We start from the raw sequence: 14,102 nt of genomic DNA on the forward strand, positions 1-14,102 counted from the left end.
TAAAGGATTTTTTTACTAGCAACGGTTAAAATTTGTCAATTCTTAACGCATAACGACTAATTAACCTTATTTGGCCGTTTTAGGGCTAACAGTTAACCCCAATGAAAACCTCAGCAACTTTAGAAGAAACAAACCTTACATGTAAATGCAAATACACTTCTTTGCAAGACCCAGAAATAGAACAAAAAGCAAAAGTGAAAATGTGAAAGTAGTATCCTGGTAAGAAACACAACAATATGTTTGTGTGAAACAGCTTTGACACTCCTATCGTGAAATTTTTTTTCTTGTTTCTCTTATTTTATATCTTTTCTGCAAGAGCGAAGAGCTTAGTGAAGTTAGATCAAAATTTTAATTGACTGAGGTAATGAATTAAACATGAGCAAATGTTTAAAATATGAGGCGTTAAAAGCCCTTTTAAGGGCGGAGCCATAACTTGGACAGTAGAAAAATTCTCCCAATATCTAAAATATTAGTTAAGTGCACTCTGTGTAGCGAGATAATTATTACTCCGCCATGTGACTGGACCATCCATTCAACCGGCAAAAGTCTACCAAAAAGTTTTTTTTAAAAAGATTGTTACTTGTTAACTATTCCATTCGTTTTCGTCAACTTGCGAAGACTACGCCTTTCCTGAATTAGCTTCACGGCTGAGATGGACGCAATACTTGTAAAGACTTTGCTCTTCCTGTTAATATTCGGACTGGTAGAGTTCATCGTGGTGGAAGGGGGCCCATACCAGATGGAAAACAAAAACGGTGAAATACAAGATTCTGTTAATTTTTCAAAGACTGCAAGAACTTCTTTATTACAAATATAGGAAGGACCTTTCTACAATAACATTTTCTTTACATTTTTAGGTACGATGAACGGCCGGTTTCTAATTGGGAACAACTTAAAAAGGGCACACGATGAGCCAGGATTTCGTAAAAGTGTCCAAAAAGATTGCCAGAACACTTCTAGCAAAGAGTTCTTTCCTAAAGGAACACCGCCAGTGGGTTTACGTCAGAACCCAAAAGGAATAGTCCTCATTTGCCAACAGAAAAGCAGAAACGAATTCAAAGAGGGCGAAGAAACCTACTACTCAACGCTTTTCGACCAAGGTTTGGGAATTCCAGTATATTCAGCCTACACACTCAAATCGACAGACACGAAATATGAACGGAGACCCCGCCCAACATGGCAAGAAAACAAAGGTATAGTGAAAAATAATTAATAAATACCAAATGAGGGGGTGGGGCTCCATTCAACTCCCTACCCGTATACCACGACTGGTTCTCTATTAGCTTGCTCCCTACAGGGTGAAATAAAGGAAGCAATGCAACAAGTCAGTGGCAAATTAACATCACTAGCCTATATATTGTGGTCACAGATTATGACCACTTCTCATTGTCTGTACGCGCTTAATTAACTTCACCTATAGTACGAAAACAAACGTATCCATACAGAACAAAGTAAAACGAGGCGAGGCAATGCAAAGTGGTTAACAAGCGATTGCGACTAAAACACGCCACTACTACACTATGGATTAAAAGGCGCAGAACTAAACCTGAACTAATTTGCGTAAACTTGAGTAAAAACCATTCAAAAACAAAATTCACCAATTATCATTTGAGGTTCTTGGTGATGAGGATGGTTACGTTGATGTCTCACCGTTAATCTCAACAATAACTTATTATCGTTAATCAATCTCGAGCTATTATTATTACTTCCCTTTGCTCTGTGTCTTCTTATGGAGTATTGCTATACTCATGTAAATGCTAGCTATCTGTGAATGTGTGTGTATACCTCTTTATTTGATTTTATCTTGTTTATCTATTTTACCTAATTTACCATTGATCCATTTTGCAACATTTGATTGTAAGAAACACAAACCGCTTTGTTATATTCGGGTGGTGAATTTCTCTAATTTGCTAAATTTAGCTACTAAACGATGGTGATGACTAGCACAAATTAACCGACCAAACCAAAATATGTAAAATAGGACCTAAAATGTGAAAAAAGAGAAACCCAAGAGATAAGACTAATTAGCAAAAGCTACTAGAACGCGAAAACTAAACCAAACAAAACACCAAAAGGACGAACAAACACGATTTCGTGATCCTGGGTTTTAATCTCATATCGTTTTTTCCATACTGAAAACTAGTTTCGCCACAGGACTCAGGCAATCTCGTCTTATCTCACATAAAATAACCACATGCACAATGAGTGCATTATTTCTCCACTACAAGAGAAAACTTTCCCTAATAGAAAGCTAATAATCAGCAATGAATCAAGCCTTAAATAATCTGGAATTGTAGATCTTGAATTTGACGAAAATGGCGTGATGGTGACGATAATGATGATGGCAAATGATTGATTTGAAGCAAACACCATTAGTAACTTACAGAAACTGAACGCAACTAGAATATAACGAAAATTTGATTCCTGTGATTTGCTGAGCTTTACCAAAAGCAAACGATTTTCACAAAGGTAAGGTTAACGGACAAAGGGGATGAAAAGGATGATGAAACAAAGAAGTTTCCATCATGAATTTATTCAACCTCGTGGGGGGGGGGGACAATTCAACCTCGGGGGGGGGGGGACTATAGAAAAATATACTACTAATTAACTGCCGCTGATAGGGCAGAGCCTTATGGGGGATGAGGTAAATTTTAACGTCTCGCAATCAAAATTCTCGCCCTTCTCCCCGCCCCTCTCGTCTATAACCGATTACTGGTCCTTTAGCCAGAAGTAATGGCCTCTGCTAAACTGTCATTTGACAAAAATTCTTCAATATTTTCACAGAAAACAGGTAAATTTGACCTTCCTTCCTCTTTTTAGAAGAACCTTGTTCTTTAGAATGGAAGGGTTCGTCAGCTTATGGTTTACTCAACGTGTTTCCTTTTTATGATATTGACAACTACTGCGGCTCACAGACTACTAAAGGATAATAAACTTAAGCAATACAATTCTGACTACTGCTTTGAGAATGTCATTTTTATTGCGGGCTCAAGAAGAGCTCGCAAACTATTTTGCACGCTATCTCTCGATTTTGGAGCAAAATCGTTCTGCCAAACTGTTGTATGACTCGGTGTTAAGTTACGAGAGGAACCGTTGAAAATTTGAACACGTTATAAGGAATAGTTTGGGGAACGAAATATGGTAGATTTACAACGATAAATATTTGGAAATATGATTATTTTACACGTAAAATCAATAACACTTACTCGCATCCTGTGTGTCCGTTGTAGTTTCCGGCGATTTCTGCTGTTTTAAGCTTGCTTTACCATCACTGTTATTCTTGTCAAAAGACGAAGTTAAGGCTGCACACTCCGATTTCGACCGTTGTCCACGCGGAGGTGGTTTGCGCACCGAAAATCCTCCCGATAGGCATTTTTCTCAGCCATGTTTTACGATCTAAGATCATTGCACCCTGAGACATGTCTCAATACCAAAACTCCCCGCGAATTTCGCTGAAAACGAGCGTTTTGTACCTGAATTTCCAAGTTCGCTTCTTTTTGGCTATGCTTTAAACAAGCAAACTGGACACGGCCGCGGAAGAAACTTGGTACGAGGTTAATTTTCTCTCTACCGCGAGTGGTACGGTCGATCAACGTGCAATACTTACCCCATCCCCCCAGAGACACCTCGCCTTGATCTATTGTCCTGATCAACCAACAACGGACCAAATCTGAATATTCTGCGGGGTTTGCTGTGAGCACTTAAGCTTGGATTATTCTTGCTAAATTGCTATCGAAGGGGAAGAGATGCAATGAAATTGACCGCGAAGCGAATCATAAATGAGTTAGAAGAGGCAAAGTTTCAAGGTGAATATCTTAATATTTCATTTTGGGAACTTGAGGAGGGATTATTCCTTTTAAAATCACGAGCGAAAAGCTTGTATTCAAAGAGAACAAATTTTAAGTGTGAACTCAAGATAAAATATTTAGGTATCATAGCTTTTCGCAAGTTTGACGTCGGAATCCGGAATCTGATCAGGATAAAAGATTAAGGCGAGGTGTCTCTGTGGGGATGGGGTAAGTATTGTACATTGATCGACCGTACCACTCGCGGTAGAGAGAAAATTAACCTCGTACCCTTCGTCAGGAATAACAGTGATGGTAAAGCAAGCTTAAAACGGAAGAAATCGCTGGAAACTACAACGGACACACAGGATGCGAGCAAGTGTTATTGATTTACGTGTAAAATATTCATATTTCCAAATATTTATCGTTGTAAATCGACCATATTTCGTTCCCCATTCTATTCCTTATAACGTGTTCAAATTTTCAACGGTTCCTCTCGTACTTTAACACCGAGTCACACAACGCGTGACGCGTTCATGAATTAATCGTTGGCTTTTCCTCGAGACGTGAGCTTGGGCCGCCTGTGCTCGAACAAGAATATTTTAAAAGATGGCTGCCGCGTTGGCCAATATACTCGATTTTCAAAGCCAAAGTTTCGCATCGTTGGAGTGTTTACGTACATTTATAAGACTGAAATTGAGAGAACCAGTTTTAAAGAATACTAAATTCTCAGTCTCGGTTCTCAACACTTACAAAGACATACATGTTTTTACCTTTAATTGAACATTTTTATTTAAAAAAAAAGGAATTTCTTGTTCTAGTGTTAGGAGGCCTCTGCCTCCCATAAGGCATAGCGGGCTATATTAACTCGTGGATGAAATGAGTAGACATATTTTTTGTTGTAGTTTTTATTTAACCTTACTGCAGATTCCCTAAAGCACGTACATATTTGAATCACATAACTGATCTCGATTGTTTTGGAGCTTAGAAATAAATTGTAAATTAGCGACTACATTTCATTCGGATATGAGCCGGGAAAAGAAGGATAAAGGCGACACAGAGATGAATGTACATGGTGGTGAGATCGACGATGTAGAATTGGATCCCGAGAAAGAGAGAAGTTCGGATGCTGTGCGAACGAGAAGGGTTAATATGATAGACCGGGAAGATGTTGCAGCGGAAGAAATGTGTTAGGCAAGGCGCTCACTTGGAGGCTATTTGGCTCGAGTAAGTACAGTCATAAATCAATTTAAAACCAGTATTGCCGAGGCACGAGAATGTGAGGAAGTTCGTGAAGCTTTGAGGAACCTTGAGCATCCATGGGCTCGTTATAGTGACGTGTATCAGTGTTAGGCCTGTTCCAAACGTCGTGCTACTGCCGTGCCGAACTCAAATGAATTTGGCTCGGCAGTGGCACGACGATAGCACGGCAGCGGTTTCAAACGTCGAACCTAATGCAGTCGCGCCAAATTCAAAAGACAAAACAAACCATCCATCCAGCGGTATCGCCCCATCCAATGGCGCCAAGCACAGCTTCTGGCCAACCATTATTGGAAGCGTTGGCTCAGGGAGTACATTCCCTCTCTACAAGAACGCCAGAAGTGCACAAAGCACAAAGGAACTTGCAAACTGGAGAGTTAGTCCTTATTGCCGATTATAGTGTCCCACGACATCAGTGGCCAATCGAACTAGTAACCGATACGTTTCCAGCTGGACCCGACGGACTGGTCAGGAGTGTAGAAGTGAGGGCCATAGGGTCAACATACAGAAGGCCAATTACGAAGGTTTGTTTGCTGGAAGAATCAGATTCTGGAGAAGCTCAGTGAACTGAAAGTCTATGAGACAAAAACGATTGACTATGAACTTGCCCTTTAACATTTGCGTTCACGGGGGGCGGAATGTTGTTAACTTTTGTGCAACATTCTAATCTAAAAAAAAAAGGAATTTCTTGTTCTAGTGTTGGGAGGCCTGTGCCTCCCATAAGGCATAGCGGGCTCAAAAAACACATGGAAGAAAATGTCTTTTATTGTAGTTTTTCATTTAACCTTACTGTGGATTCCCTAAAGCTCGTGCACATTCGAATCATATAACTGATCTCGATTGTTTTGGAGCTTAGAAATAAATTGTGAATTAGCGACTACAACACGAAGTTTGCTCGCCAAAATAAAAATTCAGGGGCAAACCTACCCTTCTCTTCATTTTTAAACCATAGTATCTTTGCTGAACAAAAACGAGAAGAAGACCCTCGAAGTTCACCGAAACCGACATTACAGCCCATCGAATGTCGAATGTAAAGAACTTAATGGTGAATCCAGAAATCTCATGTACACTATGAACGAAGTGTAACGTATAACGACAACAAACCCTGAGCTTGCGCAGTACGCTATACAGACTGGAAGTCATCTTCCACAGAGACATGCAGATTTTTTTTATGATAAGTACCCAACGCGATGGCCAACCAATTTCAATACTCAACAAAAGTTTTATTGAAAATCCCTCGACTCAAAAGCATTTCAGTCGATATCTCCAAGCGTTGGTTATTTCTAGGAGATATCGTAGGGTGTAAAATCGCATACATTACGTACACTCCAAAGGTTTAATGCAGCTCTGAACACATCGAACTGTCCTGAGATTGCTCTTTTAACTACAACTTGCCCATTGCGCCCTCTATACAATGGTTAAATATTGTACATCTGTAAGCGCCTTTTCAAACAGAAAACAAGCTTAAGAAATCATGAATGCGTTGAGTGTGTTTTCTTCCTATTCGCTTTATTTAATATTAAGCGGCCCTCGTCACACTGTTTCGTTTCCAAGAACTCCTTCATTTTGTGATTTTGAACCGGGTGATTCCCAGAGCTTCATGAGGAACTATACAATGCCATTATGAAATACTACAAGAGTTTCCTCATCGATAAACGCGAGATTCAGTGAAACACTAAAATGGCGATGATCCAGTTTTCGCACAAAGGCCATTTATATGTACAAAGATAACAGTGATAACCACAAAAATGAAGGAAAAAGAATTTTCTTGGGCCTGCATGGTACATCAAAGAAACTGCATGATAATTACAAATGTCTCGTAACCAGACGTCTCGCCAAAAGTCGAAGGTTCTTGTAGCTCAACTAGTCTCAACTAGTCTCGGAGGGTACAAAGCAGCATGTTGTTTTCTGCAATTTTCTTTGTATTTTGTGTTACCCCATTTAGACGCCTGACATTGAGACATTGCCTGTTCCGAGATGCAAACGGTATGTCGAGAGCGAAGCTCAAGGGAAACTGTGAGTTTCGAGGAAAGGATAATGTCTAAGGACAAATAGACAAGCATATATTTGTGTCAAACTAAGGCTACTGTGTTCTTCATCCTTACATTATTTTTGCAACGCTATATATAAGCAAATATTTCGCTATTACTTGCTAATTTGGGGACCCAACAAATTACATACCGCTCTCTTAGATGTCGCATCTACCACTTAGTAAACGTGCGATAAATTTAAACCGGAAGTGAAATTGCCTTTGCATGGTGCCCGCTTAACTTGGAAACGAGACAGCGTGGTGAAGGCCGCTCAACATAAAACAAAGCGAATAGAAAGCAAACACATTTAACACATTCTTGATTTCTTGTTCTCTGTTTGTAAAGACTCTTACAGATGTACAATATTTAACTTTTACTTTACACATGATAATTCCACTTTATTGCGAAGCGAGATCGTGAAGAATGATTTACATAAACGTCAGCTGTGATGAACATGAATTTTCTTTACTATTAGACTTTACCCGAACGAGAGAATATCAACAGGTGATATTCTCTTGACACGAATTATGAAACATAACGGTCAAATTACTTCAAGGTGGCTTTTATATCAAGCCAAAGAAGAGCGGAGGAAGGGACGTATCAAGAGCTCATTGATAGCCATAATTCCAAAATGAAATCCAAATTAGATACTAATAATAAATAAATGAAGACTGTATACAGTAAGCATCTCTTGAGTTAAAAAAAAACACCTACCATATATAAAACGAAAAAAACAATGAAGACTGTCAATTGACGTCCATTTTGTTATAGACAAAAGACAAAATGCAGATCGACGATATAGTGTAACCGTTATCATAGCAATAAAATTTTGCAACATGTTTAGTGTTAATTTTTTTTTTTGAAGAGAGGGTACCGAGGGGCATTGGAGTGGAGAACAGGAGGTTGATCAGAAGCTTCACGATCTAGACGGGAAGCTTATTAACATGGTAGTCCAGGAGCAAATGTACATAATTCAAGTCCTGTGGGAATTTCTTGCTGAAAGCAAGGCACTGCACTTAATATGATCAGGGAACCTAAATAACCAGAAAAGTCGAGTTGCCACTCTTGCAACCTGCTCCAACACTTTTGATAGGATGTTTTAGAATTGCTCCTGTGGACCCTGCAAGAAAACGAGGCTACTACATAAAACATCTTATAGCTTCGTTCTTTATAGGCAAAATATAACCAAAACAGAACCCAAGGTATAAATTTATATTCTTATTGATGTCTGAGACAGATATTTAGAACTGTGAATCACAAGATTAGTCACGTGACTTAATGGGCATGGTAGCGAGATCAATTATACCAAAAGAAAATTCACTCTTATTCCCGACATAATTATTAAGCGCAATATTTTTCAGAAGCAGACCAGCTCTTGCACTTCAGAGAGCCACAGGCATTCAAGATTTAATCTTAGGTAAATCTTTCAGCAACTTGGGACTAACAGTGTCTTAACCTAATCATTTAAAACATCAGAATCATATTCATCATCATCTTTTTCCTCATCACTCTTGTTGTAATCACCAGGACCGTCGTCTTTATCATTACGGATGATGTTAGGGTGGGCTTTGCTACCACTTCGTTATTCCACAACAGAAGTTGATATAATGGACTCTTGAGATTGCTTGTTGAGGAGCCACATGGGTCGAGTGCAACCTATTTGACTGGGCTTGTTTCTTCCTGAAAAGCAACCATATTAGTTCTGTCACAGATTACATTTCGGTTTTGGAGAGATAAAATTGATATACAAATATCTCGATTGGAGCCATAATTTCAACGTTGAGAATCACACCTGCACCTCCAAGTTGAGAAAGAGCAATGATGATTTCAGTCTCCATGACCCGGCAAAAAATTCCCACGGGAGTCCAAATGCTGCCAGACTATGGTGGAAGCTTCACAGCGCTTGTAAAATAATGAGCACGCTTATGAGATTTTTTTCTTAATCCCATGGGTGTGTGGCGTCGGGTGTATCACCAGAAAAAAAGTTGTTCGTTTTATTTAACTATTTAATGGTGTTGAATGGTCGATATTTTTTTCAGAGGTCGATATTTGGTCAAAATTTGGAGATAATGTTGAAAATCACCCCAAAAATGTTTCCCATTGATCAGATTTAATAAAAAAGTAAGGTGGAATTGACGGACTTGACCACAATTGGCAAGAATTGGAACGTAACTACGTGCTCAATCAATCAAAAAAACATCTGATGATTGGGAGCTAAGCTAAAGATGTGTTACATTGACACCTGCCGTACTGTATATCTTTGTAACATATTTTTCTATTATTTTTGCAAGAAAAGAGATTGGTTTTCGCTTTCAAATTTTTCTTAACGAAGAAATATATGTTATTTGCCGGCTGAGAGGTCTGTATAGTAAAAAACTGCGACCTTTGTCCAGCATTTTCAAGACAGAGTTCACAGTAAATAACATATATTTTTTTTTTACTTAACGAAATTCTTTCTGAAAGAACCCGAATGATTTAGGGCTGTAAATAAGGCAAGATCTTCCGTAAACTGAGCAATTTTTGAGCGAGTAAATGGTAGTTAAAATAGAGGTGCTGCCTTAAAAATTAAAGAGAGATGCATCTTCGAAACATTTTCGTTTGCGTAATGATAAAGGTGATTTAAAAGGCTTCCCAACAAACTTTGAAACATTATTTTTACATGTATCTGTCACAATCTGACACCTGTCAATTAGAGAGCGCGTAAGAAAGTTTGGCAAGGACTGTCACAACAATGTTTTCTCCAAAAACAGTCAATGATCCTACGGAAAGTATTATTCACTCCCGTCGACGATTAATTTTTGTACGCCGGAAGATTTACCTCTGTTCATTAAGTAAACGGCGAGGAAAGTTGTAAGTAAATTCAAAATTTATATTTTGAAGTTGTGAGACTTCTCAGCCGGAAAAACGAGATATATTGATGAATCAAAGTGCTCTGTGAGAAACTCGTGAATTGACACGATTTTTTGGATAATGTTTAATGTTATCTGGTTTAGGGAATTTTGTGGTTGATTGTCATATCTAGAGTACGAGCAGTAGTTCAGTGTTCGCAGCAAAGAAACAAAGTAACGTTGGGATAAGAAGGCATTACAATTGAAATGATCAGGGTGGATGATGTCATGTGTTTTAAACGTACATCATTTTTGTTTCTGGTTCAAAAGAAAAGGTTGGAAATAAATGTGGGTGAAAGTGAAATTTACTGTCTATCATTGTAAATATTAGGAAACCAAGGCAATACTGTCTTAATGAAAACATTAACGATTCCCTCTTTATCAAATGAGACAAACGGGAACGAGTTTTGAGTGATATAACTAAGCCAAGACTGTCACCGTCATTTTGGATCTCCGCCTGGGTAGATTTTAGTCACGTGCTAGGCAACGTATAATCAAGAACAAGATAGAATTTAATTTCAGGCCTATTTTTCAATCTTGTGTTGTATAACTTTCGCATTTTAGTACGTAATATTTATTTTGAATCTTCAAATTGTCTTGAAACTTAAAAGAAAATTGTTTTCAAAAATTCACTGAAAATCGGTAACTAAAATTGTTTGTTTAGGTGTTTTTTGATTTTCGTGATAACTTGTAATTTCGTCAGTCGCCGGCATCTTTTTTTGCTTCACACAGGAAAAACACACGATACGAAACGTAATGATCGATTTTGTCCTCAATCTCACGCCATAAAATTTGTCTTTTGACCACTGTTTCACCCCCGCTCTTCATTTGCTCAAGAGACCTGAGAGTTACACTGATGCATTATCCATATTCTGGAACACGATTGGTACTCTCATTGCTAGCTAGTTATATATATTTAAACGATCACAACATATATCATGCTTCAGTGGGCTGATAAGTTCTTTGCCTTTAGATGTTGAATTCTGACGTATCATTTTTATCGCATTTTGATACCTTTTCCAAGCGAAAACACACCCAAGCTGAAAGTAGGTAAGCGCGTATGTTTAATTTCAGACATCAAGGTAAACTTTTAAAAACTGGAGATCTACTTTAAGTCAGAAATGAATATCGCTGTGGATTATTTGTTAACAAAAATCGAAGCTATTCCTGACCAGCCAGCCCCTATCTAGCAAGGTTCCTGCTCACACACCTTCTTCGAATATTGTCTACTGATTCAGTTAAACGGTTTTAAAATGGAAAATCCAATAGTATGGGGAGAGTCGATAATTTCCAAACATGTGCATTTTTCCTAAAAGATTTCTAACTCTTTCAAACTATAGATCGGCACTTTTCCTTTATTTCATGGAGAAAGTCAAATGGAATAAACATTTTTTTCAGTTCACGGTTCCGGAAAAAAAAATGAAAAAAAAAAAACGCAAAAGTCAAATTTGTTGGAAATGGCAATCAAAGTGAAGAAAAAATCGACGCAGAGCCACAGTCTTTGAAAGCTAGACTTTCCTGTGATGGACCAGATAAAATCTCCTCAAAATATGTTGCAAAAGCAAGTAGAGTACGACATACCATTATTATTTCACTTCTTAACCATATTAACTATAGTAACGTTCCGTTTTATCATCGCGAAACAATCGTACGAGTCTAAAAAAAAAAAAAAAAAAAGACCGTTTCAATTGTTCTGTAATCCCGAAAAATCATATTAGATTGGAAATATATTGACGGAAGGGAAGTTGTTTCAAAATAAGATGTCTTCCTACTTCTCAACGCTTATCGTATCGCATCAATCAACACTTCAAGTTCAGGACCAATTGGAATATTTTTCACCGGCATTCATCAACTTCTACCTCCTGATATAGATGTTAACATAAACTAACGAGAATTATTATCCTGTTTAATTTTTTTAGTTCACAACAACGCCATGAATTGTTTCTTATTTTTCAGGTTTCTCTCATCAAAAGAATAGAAATTGTCTGAAACATAATTATCGATAATCATTCATTCATTGAAGAATTACATTTTCTAACAGTGCCAGTTAGAATTGGTGACGTGCTTGTAACCAGTAGGAATTGATATAACTGACCTTAATGTATTCAGCAAAAGTAATTGTGAAAATTCAAATTCATAGAAAAGGATTAGAAATGGATCTCGGCTGGAAGATTCATATCGGAGAATTTGTAAAATTAGAACAGCACAAAGTTTACCGGTTGACTCAAGTTACAATAACTCTTTCTTTTGACATCAGCAGATCTCCTGTTAAAATTCCACTTCATTTCAGGTAAATTGTCACAAAGAAAAGGGACAATCAGAAGCGTGTGATACTGAAAACGTCTAAAAGTGGCAAAAGATCGAGATCGAGATCGAAGATTTCAATTAAGATATTTGTGTGTCTTACTTAAGAAAAGTACGTACGTGATGCACATACAAATTTGTTAAGGATCTCGTTCCCCTGTTTAAATAAAATGTTTCCTAAGTACTTTAATATTTTGCGTGGATCGTTATCGTTTACTTGAACTCAGATCTGATGCAAATGGAAGAAAAAAAATCAACCATAATGAACAAAAGGGAACATAGAAACCTCCTCAATGAAGAGGGAATTTGCTTCTGAGCACTATAAAAGAGATATTCTGATATCTAAATCACCAAGTCACTTTATAGAGCACTTTATAAGAGATTTATGGAAGAGATATTCCGATATCTAAATCACTAAATATGCCTTAAGTTTATCTAGTCAAAGTTGTTTTGCATATTCCCCTAAAACCCAGCACTTAAAGGGTTAAGAAACTTATTATTTATGAAAAGCTCGCATGTAACCGATAATCGAATAAAGAGTAACTGGTCAAATGCAACGAGGAGATTCTCCCCTAACTTTTTTTTTTCTCAATCCTAAACAATCTTTGAACCTATTCCTTGTTTGCTTCCTTGTTTGTCATTGCTTTACATGTTATGAGCTCCTTATATCTATAATTTGTGGCTTGTTTTCATTTCGATAGTTCTATTTGGAGTGAGAAAGAAACCCAAATACTAAGAAATTCAAGCAAGCTGAATATGTTGAACTTTAGTGATAAAATTATCACTTAAAAGTTGTTCGTCTATTTCACCCACAGAGCATGGAATTCACAACAGAATTGGGTTTTACCATAGCGTTTGCTATAGTTATGATCTTGGCATTGGTTGGAAACTTGTTGCTGATATACATTGTCTGGAATACACCTGAAACGAGAGGTCTGACAAGTTTCTTGTTCGTAAATATGGCGGTAGCCGATCTACTGGTTGCAGTAATTCAGATGCCCCTCTCCATGGCTCATTTTTACTCCACTGGAATGACTGGTGTGGCCGGTGACCTATTCTGTAAGTTTTTTAACTATCTTTTGCAAGTGTCGATGACAGCCTCCATTCTCAGTTTGGTTGTGATGGCATTTGATCGATACTTCGCTGTCATACACCCTTTGAGGCGAAAGATCTGGTTCCGAAGATCCAAAATTATTCTACCAGTCATTTGGGTCCCATCCTGCACTTTAATGGCAGTAAATTTAGCCTCTTACGAGGCTAATTATGGAAAGTGCTTTTATATGGAGAAGTATATCCCAAGCGTCATCCTACTAACGTACCTACTTGTCATCAACTATGTCTTGCCTCTCGCCATCATTTCCTACCTGTACATTAAAATCACGAGAAAAATATGGTTCCACGAATTTCCTGGTCAACACGAAATTTCTCGAAACCTGGCAGATGATCAGATTCCCAAGAAAAAAGTCCTCCGAACGCTCATCATCGTTGTGTTGGCTTTTGCAGTCTGTTGGTTGCCCATGCAAGTGCTCCAAATGGACTACGTGGTGACGGCAAGAATAAAATGGCATCCTGCAGCCATCTACTTTGCCTCTTGGCTCAGTTAGGCTAACAGTGCCATTAATCCATGGCTCTACATCCTGCTCAATGGTAAAATGAATGGAGCTTTTCGCAGAATGATCCGAAGCCAGAGTGTGAGAAGCAGGGCATTCAGCAATACCAGCCAATCAACCACGGCCGTAAGCTTTCTCAGAAATGACTGCTTGGAAGATACTGCAGTTTAAGGGTCATAGCTGTACTGAATACAACAATAAATGATTAGGTTTAGCCTTGCGATA

The 14,102-nt window shown here is 38.0% G+C and overlaps 2 protein-coding genes across 2 annotated transcripts; both read left to right on the top strand.

The window, feature by feature from the left end:
- The first annotated feature begins 475 nt into the window (after window positions 1–475).
- On the top strand, window positions 476–1,213 carry LOC113682963 (uncharacterized). The gene is made up of 2 exons (XM_027200158.2): window positions 476–755; window positions 858–1,213. The coding sequence occupies exons 1-2, from the start codon at window positions 653–655 to the stop codon at window positions 1,211–1,213; spliced, it is 459 nt and encodes a 152-aa protein (XP_027055959.2). The 5' UTR covers window positions 476–652.
- An 8,113-nt stretch (window positions 1,214–9,326) lies between these two features.
- Window positions 9,327–14,102, top strand: LOC113682988 (allatostatin-A receptor). The gene is given in 2 exon segments (XM_089207920.1): window positions 9,327–9,925; window positions 13,083–14,102. A coding segment is annotated over 1 exon segment (963 nt). The 5' UTR covers window positions 9,327–9,925; window positions 13,083–13,085; the 3' UTR covers window positions 14,049–14,102.

This window comes from Pocillopora damicornis, chromosome 5 (assembly GCF_964200805.1).
Source record: "Pocillopora damicornis chromosome 5, jaPocDami1.2, whole genome shotgun sequence".
Taxonomy (NCBI): Eukaryota; Metazoa; Cnidaria; class Anthozoa; order Scleractinia; family Pocilloporidae; genus Pocillopora; species Pocillopora damicornis.